The sequence below is a fragment of the Quercus suber genome, unplaced genomic scaffold (genome assembly GCF_002906115.3).
Source record: "Quercus suber isolate HL8 unplaced genomic scaffold, Cork oak 2.0 scaffold_286, whole genome shotgun sequence".
Classification (NCBI taxonomy): Eukaryota; Viridiplantae; Streptophyta; class Magnoliopsida; order Fagales; family Fagaceae; genus Quercus; species Quercus suber.
The window spans coordinates 1-15,421 of NW_027069742.1; the positions used below are offsets into that span (position 1 = coordinate 1).

The 15,421-nt window shown below is 34.8% G+C and overlaps 1 protein-coding gene across 1 annotated transcript; it reads left to right on the forward strand.

Moving 5' to 3' along the window:
* Positions 1 to 12,905: 12,905 nt before the first annotated feature.
* LOC112005132 (uncharacterized) lies at positions 12,906 to 13,475 on the forward strand. The gene has a single exon (XM_024037413.1). It carries the CDS (start codon positions 12,906 to 12,908, stop codon positions 13,473 to 13,475), a length of 570 nt encoding a protein of 189 aa, XP_023893181.1.
* Positions 13,476 to 15,421: the final 1,946 nt, after the last annotated feature.

Below are 15,421 nucleotides of genomic sequence, written 5' to 3' on the forward strand. Positions count from 1 at the left end.
TTGCTTTGGATCTTGCTTTGAGTTGAATAAAATTGTGACATCTAAAAGAAGAAAATGGTATTGTTACCAATTCTTTTCTTTTTTTTTTAAAGAGAATTGGGAACATATGGTATTCACTCCTGATGATAGCTCTTTATCATCAAATTAAGACACCAATCAGTTTTTTATGTAGGTGGAGATTGAATTCCAGATCTCTTATATAACCATTAGAGACTTTATCAGTTGAACTAACTGAAACCCACTTCTGCTATTATATCCTAAGTATGAAGTGCAAAAAGGGTTTCCAACATTAGTTGATAAAATATCTCGCAAACAGCACGTTTTGTCTCAAATTTTTGTTCCTATGACCATAAATTAGTAAATAAAATGAATTTTTTAATTTAGAAATTAATTATTTAGATAATGATATTAAAAAAATTAAATAGAAAAAAAATAGAAAATATTACCTCGTTTTGTCCTTCAACTTTATATTGTAGCATGAAATATTATTTGTCACCCTCAATCTTATTGAATTAACGATGACACATGTTAAAGGACAAACGATGTAATATCGATCTCTTAATTGCTTTCTCTATTTTATGGGCAAATTAATAAAGTTTTTGTGAAAGGACAAAGTTTGGCAACAATGTTAGTTATAGCTTAATGTTACAACTGTACTCAATATCTTTTATTAATGTGAATTTATGGGCAAATTATGGACAAACGATGTAATATCTCTTAATTGCTTTCTCTATTTTATGGGCAAATTAATAAAGTTTTTGTGAAAGGACAAAGTTTGGCAACAATGTTAGTTATAGCATAATGTTATAACTTTACTCAATATCTTTTATTAATGTGAATTTTGACAAATTCATCATTGGATTATATTTTCTTCTTAAATCCTTCATGCTTGTAAAATTTTCAGAAGATCAAAGATTATAATTATGTCATCAATCAAATGTTTAAATTTCATATTTTTTTAGTCTAAAATTAGACATAAAAAATAGGGTAAAATATCATTTTCGTCCCTAAACTATTACAAAAGTTCGTTTTTCATCCCTAAATTTTCAAAAGTTCTATTTTCGTCACTAAACTATCACAAAAGTTCATTTTTCGTCCCTAAACTTTTAAAAGTTCTATTTTCGTCCTTAAACTTTTCCAAACGTATTGATTTTCGTCCCTCCCACGTCAGTACTCTGTCAAGCCACGTCAGCACTCCGTCAGAACTTTTGAAAATTTAGGGACGAAAATAGAACTTTGGGATAATTACAGTAAACCCACCTGAGGTTAGGCCCGTTTTCACTTTGCCTACCCGTGGTTCAAAACTTATCACTTTACCCACCTGAGGTCCCTTCCGTTATCACTTTACCCACCTGAAGTCCCTTCCGTTAGAGATCTGTTACCCACCTTGGGATTTGAATACCAAGAACCTTCCTTTCAATTCAATTTTCCCGTTCCCAAGCCGCCCACCCACGTGACCTCCTCTACTGCTCACTTTTTTAATTGCATCTATTTTTTCTTCCTATGTTTATTTCCTTCTTTACATTGCTGCTTTTTCTGAGCGTCTCAGACTCTCGACTCCGTCTTCTACTCTTTAATTTTTACCACAACGGTAGTGCCTAATTGAATTCTTGTTTCATTTTCTTCGTCTTCAGACCCACATAATTTCGGAACGGAACATAAAATTTTTAGAGGCTAACGTTTGAGAGAGAGAGAGAGAGAGGTAAACACATGCCATAGACAGCATCTAGTTAGACTCGTCTGAGAGAGAGAGAGTCGGGAAGGGGTGAGTGGCAGAGCATATATAAAGTCAGAATTTTTAGTTAGAATTTTGAATTTTCAAAACTTAATTAATAAAGAATTTAGTATTGATGTGAAAAATTGTGAGAGCTTTAATTCATGAAATTAAAAAAAAAAAAAAAAAACTTCACTTATAAATATTTATAGATATAGATTATAAAAGTGTTGTGAAAATTTATAGTGACAACGTTTTCTTTTAAAAACACAAGATTGAAATTCCAACTAGTCAAGCAGAGTTTAGTATTTAATCTTAGGGATAATTACAGTAAACCCACCTGAAGTTAGGCCCGTTTTCATTTTGCCTACTCGTGGTTCAAACTTATCACTTTACCCACCTGAAGTCCTTCCGTTAGAGATCTGTTACCCACCTTTCCCTTTGCCGTTAAAAGAACACATTTTTAGAGAAAAACAAACATAACACGAATCAAAAAGTTAGGGTTGAATTTTTTGAAAGAGCTTGGAGGGTTTTTAGAGTTGAGTTCAAGAGTATGGTTCTGTGTAATGATCTCTGTTGTGAAATAAATGGCCAAACCAAAAAAAAAAAAAAAAAAAGAGGTATGAACACTCTTCACTCTTCACTCTTCAAACAACGACCCAACCCAGAACACATGGGTGGTTCATAATCGTTTTTTCCCCTTCAACGACCCAACCCAGAACACTCTTCACTCATCAACATGATCTTCCCTTCAACATGATCTTCAAACAACGACCAACCCAAACACCAACGGCAAACGGCAAACAACCAAACAGCAGCAACGACCCAACCCAGAACACATGATCAAAAAATTTTCAACCCAGAACAGGGGCTTCTTGACGATATGATCGGGGCTTCTCGCACCCATCCCGTTGAGAGTTCTTGGACATCCAGTGGCCGGAAAAGCCTTGGCGGCTTGTAGTAACTCCGACGCAGTGGTTTCTCGGCTCATGTTAAGGTGGTGTTTCTCGTTAGGCTCAGTCTCCGATGCCGAGGTTACTCATGGACGAGGCTATCGTGACTCTAGGTCCACCGGTGTTATGGTGGGTAGCTCGACGATGGCGGAGATTGAGGCTCCGAGTCTGACAGTGGTGTCGCCGATCCTTGGTCGGTATCCATGGGTGGTTCATAATATTTTTCTCCTCTCTCAGACCTAGGGTGATTGGGTTGTTGATGAGTTTGTGGAAGGGGAAGATCATGTTGAAGTACAAAAGAGCCACCACCGGTGTAATACTTGTTTTAATTTCAACAAATTTGATTTGTAGTTGTTTGGAATTTTATTTCTTACATTCATATACATTTTTTTTTAATATCAAACCCTAACTTTTTGATTCGTGTTATGTTTGTTTTTCTCTAAAAATGTGTTCTTCTAATGGCAAAGGGTGAGGTGGGTAACAGATCTCTAACGGAAGGGACTTCAAGTGGGTAAAGTGATAACGGAAGGGACCTCAGGTGGGTAAAGTGATAAGTTTTGAACCACGGGTAGGCAAAGTGAAAACGGCCTAACCTCAGGTGGGTTTACTGTAATTATCCCTTAATCGTATTCAAGTTTTGTTGTTACTTTGTTAGTTATATTCTTGTCAAAACAAAAAAAAAATGTTAGTTATATAGCCATAGTTATATGGTTCCTTTTTATTTATTTATTTATTTATTTATTTTTTAATAATAATTTAGAATCATTATATAGTTGAACTTGAACTCTTTCTTTTTCTTTTTTCTTTTCTTTTTTTTTTTTAATTTTTTTTTATAGAAAAACTTGAACTCGTTATATGTTGTTGAAGTTTTAAGTTTGATTAAAAGTAGGTTTTTTTTTTTTTTTTTTGGAAAGAGTTTTAAACATATGACGTTTGTTTCTAATGATTTTTTCTTTATTATCAGACAAAGACACTAATTAGTTTTTAGTGTAAACGGAAATTGAACCCTAGAGCTCAGATATCTTATTCAACCATAAAAACTTTATCAGTTGAGTTAACTAGAACTCACTATTAAAGGTGGTTTATATAAGAGCACTAACATCAATTGTTGTAAAAAATGCTATTTTGACACATTAAAAATCTATTTTTTCTATTTTAACACACCATTCTAGGATACGCTCCACATCACATATTTTTTTACAATTCAATACATTAAAATAATTAATATATATAATACATTAAAATAATATTAACTCAACACTATTCCAACCCAATGGGCAACTACTACCAATCAACTATCGTCGTCACAACCAGCTGCCACCACCCAAAAATACCAAAATAAAACTCCAAAATCAACCCACCACCACACAATCTGCTAGCCACCACCACCACAAACCCAACACCACCCAAAACTTCCAAATTAAAACCCTAAAATCAACCTAAAAAAAAAAAAAAAAAAAAAAAAATTGAGATGAATCTAATCAACCAACCAAAAATCAACACAAGCCCTCAAAGCCAAACCAAGGAACTCAAACTCAAGAACCCAAAATAAACCCCAAAAAAAACCATTCTTTTCAAACCCTAAACAACCACACCCAATCCAACAAAACAAATCCCCAAACACACAAAAAATCAAACAAACAATGGGAAAAGAAAGAGATTTTTGGCCAAAAAAAAAACAATATAATAAGGAGAAAATGAAATATAAGAGAGAGAGGATGACGACCACCTCTATGATGATGTTGGTAGTATGGCTAAGGCCATGGCTGGACTTGTGTGAGAAGAGAGAGAAACCAGTGAGGGAGAGTCTTAGAGGGTGGCTCACGATGGTCTATATGGTGGAGCAATGGAGGTTCAACATAGACAAATGGAGAGCCATGGAAACAACTATGGAGTTTTGAGAGAGGAGAGATGGCAAAGAAGAGAGAGAGAGAGAGAGAGAGAGAGAGAATCAATAGAGAGGAGAGAGACTCAAATAAAAAAAATAAATAAAACATTTATAACATTTGTCCATACCCTCTCAAATTTAGAATGTCATTGTAGCTTAATGCTAATTTTTTTTGTGATTTGAAACATTTTATATAAGTGGGATTTTGGTGTTTGGCATGCCAAATGCTAAAAAATTAACACTTGGCACACCTAATATCAATGCTCTAAGTATTCTCAATTTGCAATAACGAAATCATGTACGGGTTAAGGTTCTTAAGCTCAAATGGGTTAAGGTTCTTAAGCTCAAAATAGGTCCTCAAAAACCACAGTGAGCATGTAATTCATATGTAGTGGAGGAGGTTGATCAGCACAAATCAAGGTCATTTGATTGTCAATGTCAAAATAAAATTTGGAAATTCCTTAAAACCAAAAGGGGCAGATGCCTTTCATTGTACAAAATTATCAATGTTACTCGACCTCATGATTTACTGTCAATTGAATGACAACTATCTATTTAGTATTCCTTAAGCCCGTGAAGAAATGACTAATAACAGTACAATTAATTTCTTGATCACTAAACTAAAAGCCTTACATCAGAGATTCAGGGTAAAGAAGAAAACTAACACAAAGTTAATTAGTTAATATAAAGGAAAAAATGTCACTGCTCCCTTTTGGTTTGTATAAATGACATTCCCCTTTGAGATTTGTACAAATTAGTAGAAATCTTTTTTTAAAATAGAATATTCTCATAGGAAATTAAAAGTGTTAGAGAGCATGAAGTTATTTGTTGAGTGAGTGTCATTTCAATAATGTAGCAAGAGAGGTTGGTGCAATTCCTACCAAAACCCAGTCGGGTGATAATCCTAGCATTCTTAGAAAAATTGATGCTAAAAAAAAAAATCAAACCCATCCTATTTCAAGGTTCCAAGTTCTTAACTCTAATTAGTTCATGCTACGGCTCACCCTTCACCCAATCTTATGGAAGAAATAAGTGTATAGGAGCAAGAATCTGATTTAAATGAAACCCATTAACCCATTAACAAGATAAAAACTTTGTAAAAAATAAATCATATTAACCCATTAACAAGAACTGAAATTCCAGCAAATGAATAGAGAGGACTCAACTTGGATTCTATCAAATCAAATGAAGTAAATTTCAGCTAACAAACAAAAAATTTGAGAAAACAACGACTGGGTCTGAACAGGATGGAAAACAACGAACAAAAAATTTGAGAAAACTTATCGTGCACAGTGGGATTCGTTTGTCTTTGCCGGCGTCGGACTGGGTGACGTTTCCCGTGGATTTATCTTCTGAGGTCTTCGCCGGCGTCAGACCTCGACTGGGTCTCTGGTGGGCTCTAAACTCTCTTCTCTAGTGGGTGAGGAGTGAATAGCAGAGAGAGAGAGAGGAAAAAAAAAAAAAAAAAAGGTTTTCAGCTGAGCTACAGTAAAACGCAATTCCTTATATATTTTCAGTTGTGCTACAGTACCCACGTTTTGCTACAGTATTTTTCAGTTTTCAGTTTCAGTTTTCAGTTTTCAATTGTATCCAAACGGGCCCTAAGTATTTTTTAACACACACACACGGGGAGAAGGTAGAAAGTTTTTTAAAGAAACTTACACAAAATATACCAAAAGGAACTAAGTTGATGAATAAGGTCATAAATTAATTGAAAACTATTTTCACTGACCTTCAAATCGCCGAAATATACCGAAAGGAAAATCAAGGAAGATTTGCTACAATAAATTAACATATAACTATTAATAATAAAATGGTTGACGTACGCCTCCTAATGTTTTTATTGGAGACATTTAGAGTTCAACTCACTCATTCACTCAAGTATTAAAAAAAAAAAAAAAACTATTGACTCTAGAAATTTCAAAATCAATATGCAGTTATTGAGTTGTGAAGCATTCGAAGCAGGCTCATGGGATTTGTTTTAGACCATAAATTGACTTAATTATGAAAATGAAAAACGTGACAAGTGAATGAGGATTGAGGATTGACATATCTTGAGGTTGAGACGTATTATCTACCTCACTTAGAACACCTTGAAAAAGGCATTGTTCACGGTCATTGCTTCAATGTCCAGCCATATGAGGTAGAAAGAGAAAGGATCATTTTTTAAGAATGGCAGGGTTTCATCGTAGTCAATGCTAATATAACACTTGTCTACTAACCTAACCTTGTTCCTGGCAATAGACCTATCACAATTGTGCTTGAGCTTATACACCCAATTACATCTCACTACATTTATAGTGGCAAGTGCTAAAATCAAAGACGTGTTGTCTTTGGAGGGCATCAAATTCTACATCCATCGCATTCATCCATTTTGATTTTTAAAAGTAATTTGATAGGTGGGAGGCTTAGTTACAGTATAGTCAAAGGTGGCCTTGAAGCCTAACTTTCGTTTGAGGATCCCATTGTTGGCTCGAGTGTGTATAGGGCGAGAGCTTATATATAGGAACAAGGATAGGAGGAAGTGTAGGTGATACAAGAAAGTGGGTGTAGGTAGGGACGGAACTAGGATTTGAACCTAAGGGGGGCGAAAGTATGAACCAAAAAAATTTCAAGTGACACAGTTTATTAAAAAAAAAAAAAAAATTCATGGTAGACAAAACAATTGCATTTTATTACCATAAATATTTAAGTCAAGAAGGAAATAATATAAATCAAAAAAGCTGAAAGTTACAATATGATATTCAAACCTTTTCGGAGAAGAATAAAAAAAGAAGAGTGTAGGGACCAGATTTGGGGCACTTCTTCAGGTTGAGAGAGTGGACCCAAACCCAGCTTGCCCTTCAATGAATTTATAGAGAGTGGGCTCAAGAATTAGGCCCTAGTAAGGGATGCAACTGCCTTGCATGATTGCATGTGGGTTTATCAACTTAAATGTGAATTGGGGTGCACCATGATGCTCCTCGGGCTTGTCTTCCGAAGCTTGGCGTTCTTATTATTTCTTTTAAGATTGATTACAAAGGTCCAGAGAACACAAGTCGCTACAGTACTTCTTAATGCAGATTTTCTGTCCCTTTTTCAAGAGGGACTCCTTACATTATATACCTCTCTCTAAACTGATCCTAACCCTCCATTCGTTGATCAGCCAGACCACCACTTGAGAGCCTGTCCCATCAGCCGCATCCCCACTCCCCTTGTGGGTTGCAGCAATCAAGACAGCACTGTTCAGGAGTCCTATCCTCATTAATGTGGCCAGGACGTTAGTTGAGGGCATTCAATGTGGAGGTGACAGCTTGCCTGAGACTTGCTCCCTTACCGTGCTCCCGTCGCCGACGTGTGGCACTTGCCCCTCTCCTCCTCGGATATTCAAGAAGACCCCTCTTTGGTGGAGTGGTGCTTGCGTACTTCCGAGGTCTCGGATGTCCGAGGGCAAGGTCGTCCTCGGATATGTTCCTTGGGGGCTGGACACCGCACTTTCATCCTCGGACCCCACATGCATCCTCGGCGCGGGCCTCTGGGCCTGGTTTGAGGTGGGCTGAGGCTGCCTGATTTTCTAGCCCCACAAAGAGTACTTTGGATCTCCAAATTTTGGATAATTAGAATTAATATATTAATTTTATCACATTGACCAACTCACCAATATGATAAACTCATACTTTTGGATGCAGTTAAAAATCACACTAATGAAGTTTTCAAAACTTTGTTTGAGGATTTTAAAAAATTGGGATATTAATAGTAAGAGTTGGCAATGCTACATCATGAATATTGGCTTCTAAAAGAATTTTACATTTTATCTTTTGAAAAAATTTTAAATATTGTAATTGACTTTCCCATAATTTATAAATTAATTAAAAAGTTATATAAATTATTATCACCCCCGTAAGGGAATTTTTTTTTTCTATGAGATTTTTTTGGTTATGAGTTATTGAATTATGATATTGATGATTTGTGGATTTTTTGTTGTGTTGTATTTGGACTATGGAGGGGCCATGAGTTCAAAGAAAGGGTTAAGTGATTAGTTTCTTTTGGGCTATTTGGACCAATCCAAAAATTTGAGGGGGGCCAACTATAACTCAAAAATATGAGCATGCAAATAAAATAGCTAAAAAAGTTTCTAAAAAAAAAAAAAAAAAAGAAAAAGAAAAAAAGAAAAAAGAAAAAGAAAAAAAGAAGAGCTAATTTGAAAGGAGGCCCCCCCCCCCCCCCCTAATGGGTCCATCCTGGGTGTAGGGGAAGAATCCGAAGAGATAGATGGTGAAGGTTAAAGATGAGAATCAGGAGGAACAGAGGAGAAGAATGCTGATTAGTGACAACTGATTTTCTTCAAAATTTTCAGCACAGTAGACAACTTTCTTCCATATTTTTTTAAAAATGAATAAAGACATCCAAGACTTCCTTGGGCTGACCCAACATAAATTGGGCCCTAAGGCAAGAAATTTATGTGAGGTCTTTTATATGCAAACATTAATTTGATACTAAAATACAAAATTTGATTAATAATACTAACTAAACTAATGTTAATTTCAGATAAATGATTGAATATTACAGTTCAGACATAAATTTTTACAAAAATAAATAAATATATAATTAAAAAAAACTCACTTTATCTTGGATATATGACGATGCATAGTTAAGTAAAGTTGTAATCTAATTTTTAATTTAATATAGTGTTTTTAAGAGAGAGAGAGAGAGAGAGAGAGANTTGAAGAATTCAACAGGAATCAATGGAAGTTGGATGTGAACTCTGGAGAAGGGATTAAAGATAACTGGGTTGGCTTCATCATCCAACATTACCAGCCAGCCGTGACAAGAACCCACACACCAAACATCATCACCAAAAGCCCCAAACACATCCTTTATCTTGTAAACCTTCTTTTCTGCAAGATTAAAGAAGCGGCTTGTTGTAAAGTCACCTTCTTGGTCGCTAGGAAGCATAAGCCATGGAGTACTCTGAATGGAATGAGACTGTGCTTGTGATTGTGTAGCTGCGGATCTCCAGGAAGAACAGACAGCTTTGCAGCGAATAGTGTCAACAAAGGGAACCTTTCTTAGGATGAGTCCCAAGAGTTCAGCAGGGAGATCTGACCATGAATATGATGATGATGATGATGAGTACTTTGCTTCAGTTTCAGCCTTCCATGCTTTGCTTGAAATTTTTCTTCTTTTTCTTAACCTCTCACCCAAAATTTTTCTTCTTTTTCTAAAGCTCTCACCCATGATTGATTTTGTGTTCTAACGACTAAGTATTTCCTATCTGGAGTTTTGCTTTTAATTTGTATTCAAGACTGACTTATTTATAATTGAAAATACTACTGAGCACCGACTTTGTTTTTGGTGTTTTGATACGCCGACTTGATTCAAAAATTCTAAGTGGGAAGTTTTGTTTTTTTACCGGTCTTTCCTAATCCGTTTAGGACTAGGATTGGGACTAATTTACTACTCCTTCTAGGACTAGGAGTAGTAATACTACTCCTTTTAGCAATAGGAGAAGACGGAGATAGCTTTTTCCGAACCAAAATGTTACGTGGGTATTGAGGACAATTGCTACAAACGTGTTCTATTAGAGTACTAGTTGATAGGTTTTATTTTTGAATAATTATCCTCTGTTTTGTATTTTCAAAACAGAGCATTAGTTTAGGATAGGTGATTATTTTATCTCTTTGTTTTAGGATTGTTTATACGTAAGCAGAAATTTAATCAGCAGTAATGCTTTTTTTTTTTGGTAACTAATCAGCAGTAATGCTATTTGGGAGGTTTGGTTTTTCAATGTACTAAAACCATTTTAATTGCTTTTACTAAGATAGTCACAGCCCTTCACCATAGCTCCTCATGTCGACTTGGATCGTAACACAAAACCTCTGCTTCTCAATTCAATTCAGCTCTCTCTCTCTCAATTTTTGTTTTACTTCTAGAAATCTCTTTGTCAATAAACTGAAATTGCAAGTGGTTCTCGAATATTTTTTGCAAATTATGTTAGAAATATTTATGATTAAGTCGGAGAAATGGGTTCTTTTTGGATAGAATATAATTAAATTGTTAGTATTTTGATGGGTTGGGATTATTTATATTTATTTATTGAGTTTAATCTGAAATTTAATGGGTCTTTAAACAAATTGTGTTTGGTTTTGCTTAGATGATACATGTGTTCTAGTCCTCCTATGTAGCATCTTTGGCTTATTGATAGTGACTGTAATGTCTTGGGATGAAGCATTTGAAGCTATTTGGGAAGGATGGCTGATGTCTGTAGCTATAAGAGTAGAGGATACCAACAGCATAATTTTCAGCCGCTATTAGCACTTTAATTTTCAATTAGGATAGAAAGAGCTCTTTCAACTGTATAATGCTATAGTGGATTCAGACTAGAATTTAAGAGCATATAAATTGATAGTAGAATTTAGGAATATATTAAATATTATGTATGTCTGTGTTACTTTGTAACTGTTGTTTTAGATCCATAAATTTATTAATCAATTTCTGCCAGTCAAACTTGCAGGAACACTAACATGGGATGTAAAGAATTGTTGAATGCATCAGATTTAGATTTGTTTGGTTTCCCCCTTTTTGTGTGTGCTTTCCTTTTTTTATTTTTTATTTATTTTTTTATTGATAAATTTATGCATGCATCTAGTGGGTTTTGAACTCATGACTTTACCCTCCCTTTTTGTGTGTTTTTCTGAGATTAATGCGTGACCTAATACACGATACAAGTGAAAATTTATGTGGAAGTATTCAAATAAAATAACAGAATTAGTCCTAAAGCAGTCATGTATGTTGCTGCTGGTTTAATTTGACAGTGTCCTGTCCTTGTATGGGTTTCCTAATCTTGTTTATCACACACAGTATCATGTGATTGAAAAAGGCTTCACAGTGGCATCTTGTTGCCCTTAAGTGGGTTAGCTATTTGTGTTGGTCTAGTTGTTTGCTTCTAACTTCTTGTTGTTCAGAAAACTTTTACCAGTTTTCACCAGTTTTTTGTTTTGGGTAAATCAAGGATTTGTTACTTTTCACCAGTTTTACTTTTACCTGATTGTGATAGATGAAATGCAGTGGCTTACTTTTCTGAAAATAAAAATTTGACTACTTTTTAGCCCAATGACTATTTTATTTATGAAATGTTCATACTTAAGATCACTTAATTGAAAGGAAATAGAAGTACATTTGCTTGCATCAAATTAGAATAATCAATTTGCATAATCACTTTTTGTTGTAACCTATGGTTTCTACTATATGTAATTGGTACAGGAGGAAACCGTTTGGAAAATTGAGTTTGTTTATTATTGAATTAATTGTCATATATGTATTCCACTACTTGGAATAAATTTTTAATACGCTTCTATGTCTAATGTCTTCAAGCTTTTCTAGACCCTTCAAGCCACAATAATATTGGTTCTGCAAACCCTATTAAATACAATAATTATGGGATGCTGATATTAGATGTAGCTCAAGCTCTCCCCATGTACTCTATGTCTTGTTTCAAGTTACCCATTGGATTATGCCAGGGCATCGAGTCTCTTATTTGACGTTTCTTTTGGGAACAGAGGGGTAACAATAGAAAAATTCACTGGGCTAAGTGGCAAGAGCTGTGTAGGCCAAAATCCCTAAGACGGCTCGGCTTTTAAGGACCTACTCTTCTCCATGATACTAACTCTTTGTTTTGCAGGGTACTTAAAGCTAAATACTTCCCAAATTGTTCGGTTATGGAAGCTAAGAACCCAAGCTCTGCATCTTACGATTGGAAGAGTATTATCAAAGGTAGGGAGGTGATTAGAAGGGGGGCCATTTGCAGGATTGGAGATGGACAATCTGCTCAGGTGTGGAGGGATAATTGGTTACCAGGAAAAAATATGGCGAGGATCCTATCTCCTTGTAGGGACGAAGATGGAGATGCTAAGGTGAGCATGTTTACTGATTCTGAAAATTGCAGGTGAAGGAGGAAATTCTGGACTACTACTTACTGGATTTCGGGGAAGATTCGATTAAAGCAATTCCCTTGTGTCAAACTCAGCAGCAAAGACACCCTGATGTGGCCCCATAATCCATTGAGAAAGTATACTGTAAAATCAGTATACAAGTTTCTGCAAAATGAGTACCAACACCAGCAACTCGGTTCCTTAAATCCAGAAGCTGTGAAACACTATTGGCAAGCTATCTGGAAACTTAATCTTCCTGCCAAAGAAAAAAATTTGGTGTGGAGAGCATGTTGGGACTCTCTCCCTTGAAAGACAAACCTTGTCAAACGAAAGGTGATTACTGATGCTAGCTGTGATTTTTGTAAATCGCACCAAGAGGATGTGGCCCATGCTATATACTTCTGCCCGAAGCTGATGGAACTATGGAATAAAATTCCATAATGGAAACACAGCAAACTGCAACATTGCGAGAACTTCATAGACATATGGCTTTTATCTTCACTGAAGATAGAAATCCTACTTTATTTTCAATGACTGTTTGGGCACTTTGGAATCGCCGTAATAATTTACGGCTTGGCAAAGCAACTATTTCACTATCACAGCTCCTGGATCAAGCAAAAGATAGATTGCTGGAATTTTTCCAACACCTCAATCCTGCTCCTCCATCCACGGTGAGGACAGATTCATGTTGGAGACCTCCAGATAGCTCCAGCTTCAAGATAAATTTTGATGGTGCACTTTTCAGTCAGGAAAAACGTGCTGGTATCGGTGTGGTGATAAGAAACGAGGCTGGCCTGGTCATGGCCCCCCTCACAAAGCAAATTCCTTTGTCTTCAACTGTTCTAGAGGTCGAGACCCTAGCGGCACGAGGATCTCTGGAACTAGCAATTGAGATAGGAGTAAACAGAGTCATTCTTGAGGGGGGATTGTGCAATTCTCATCAATGCTTTCCAACGCAACAGCCACATAGCAGGGGAATAAGACCAAATGAACCAATGTGGACCAAATAAGATCAAAGGGACCAAATAAGACCAAGTCGAACGATATTGACCCAATTGAACATAATGGACTGAGAATGACCAAATTGGACCGAATCGACGAAGTGGACCGAATAAGACACCAAATGGACCAAAGGGGACCGAATTGAACATAATGGACCAAATAGGACCAAATTAGACAGAATAGGACCGAATAAGACCAAAAAGGACCAACGTGGACCGAATAAGACCAAATTGGACCAAATAAGACCGAAGTGGACTGAATTGAACATAATTGACCATGTAGGACCAAAGTGGATTGAATAGGACCGAATTTGACCAAATGGACTGAATTGGACCGTAGCGTACCAAGAATGACCAAATTAGATAGAATGGACTGGATAACCTTTTGAAAAGATATTGTTTCATTCCAACCTCAAAAATTAAAACAATGCAGCGTTTATGTTTAGCACTTGTTGCTTTAGCAAAAATCAATTCACCTATTTCTCTCTCCTAACTCTTCACTTCTTCTGGACAAAACAAAAAACAAAAAACTCTTTCTTCCCCTTTCAAATTTAAATGCACACTACAGATAAGCTCTTGGCAAAGCAATGGCAGCTCTAGGAATTTTTTTTAGGATAGTCATTAAAAGTCTTAAATTAAGCAAAATTTAATAAAATAAAACTTAAATATATTGACTTCACAAAAAAAAAAAAAAGTGCAAATACATAAGATTTAGGATTAAATCGATACAATACTCCACTAATTTCTTTTTTAAGGAACTTATGGTCAAAAGGTTGAAAAAAGCCTCTTTGTAAATATACTAGTTTTACTTGATCATTAATATGAAAAGATGAGACATTTTGTTATAGCTTAAAATCTAAAAGAAAATTATTTAAGTAAATACAAATTTACTTAGAAGATGAATCTTGTAATATAAGTGACTTCTTTATAAGAAATTTGTCCATAGTGCTAATAAAAGAATAAATGATAAACTATAAATTCATTCAACATATTCAATTTAGGCATTCAACCATTATATTGTTCCATATTGTATCAAAGCATTATTTTAGTGCATATGCATGTATCACATAAATCCAACAAACTTAACTAAAGATTAAAGCAAGCATTAATAGACTAGCTATTCGAAATTGTGCATTTTAAAAAAAAAAAAATAGTGATTTTAAGATATGCATTTAGAAAACACAATTTAGAAAATTTAATAAAATAAAACTTAAATATATTGACTTCACAAAAAAAAAAGTGCAAATACATAAGGTTTAGGATTAAATCGATACAATACTCCACTAATTTCTTTTTTAAGGAACTTATGGTCAAAAGGTTGAAAAAAGCCTCTTTGTAAATATACTAGTTTTATTTCATCCTGATCATTAATATGAAAAGATGAGACATTTTTTTATAGCTTAAAATCTAAAAGAAAATTATTTAAGTAAATACAAATTTGCTTAGAAGATGAATCCTGTAATATAGGCGACTTATTTATAAGAAATTTGTCCATAGTACTTGTAAAAGAATAAAGGATAAACTATAAATTCATTCAACATATTCAATTTAGGCATTCAACCATTATATTGTTCGATATTGTATTAAAGCATTATTTTAGTGCATATGCATGTATCACATAAATCCAACAAACTTAACTAAAGATTAAAGCAAGCATTAATAGACTAGCTATTCGAAAATGTGCGTTTTAAAAAAAAAATAGTGATTTTAAGATATGCATTTAGAAAACACAATTTAAAAAATCAAAATTAAACATTTAATTTGGGCTTTTAGGCTAATTTGTTTGTTTGGACAATTTTTTATTAGTGCTAAGTCCACAATATTTTAGCAACACTTTCACAATGAAGTTTAAATGACAAGTTGTTATTGGTTCTAATTTAATCCTATCACTGAAATTACTTTTTTGTAGGGATGGACCTAGGATTTTAAGTTAGTGGGGGCTGGATTATAAAGGA

Bases quoted from the DNA above. Each gene is read 5' to 3' on its own strand.
- LOC112005132 (XM_024037413.1), top strand. From the start codon at position 12,906: ATGGAAACACAGCAAACTGCAACATTGCGAGAACTTCATAGACATATG.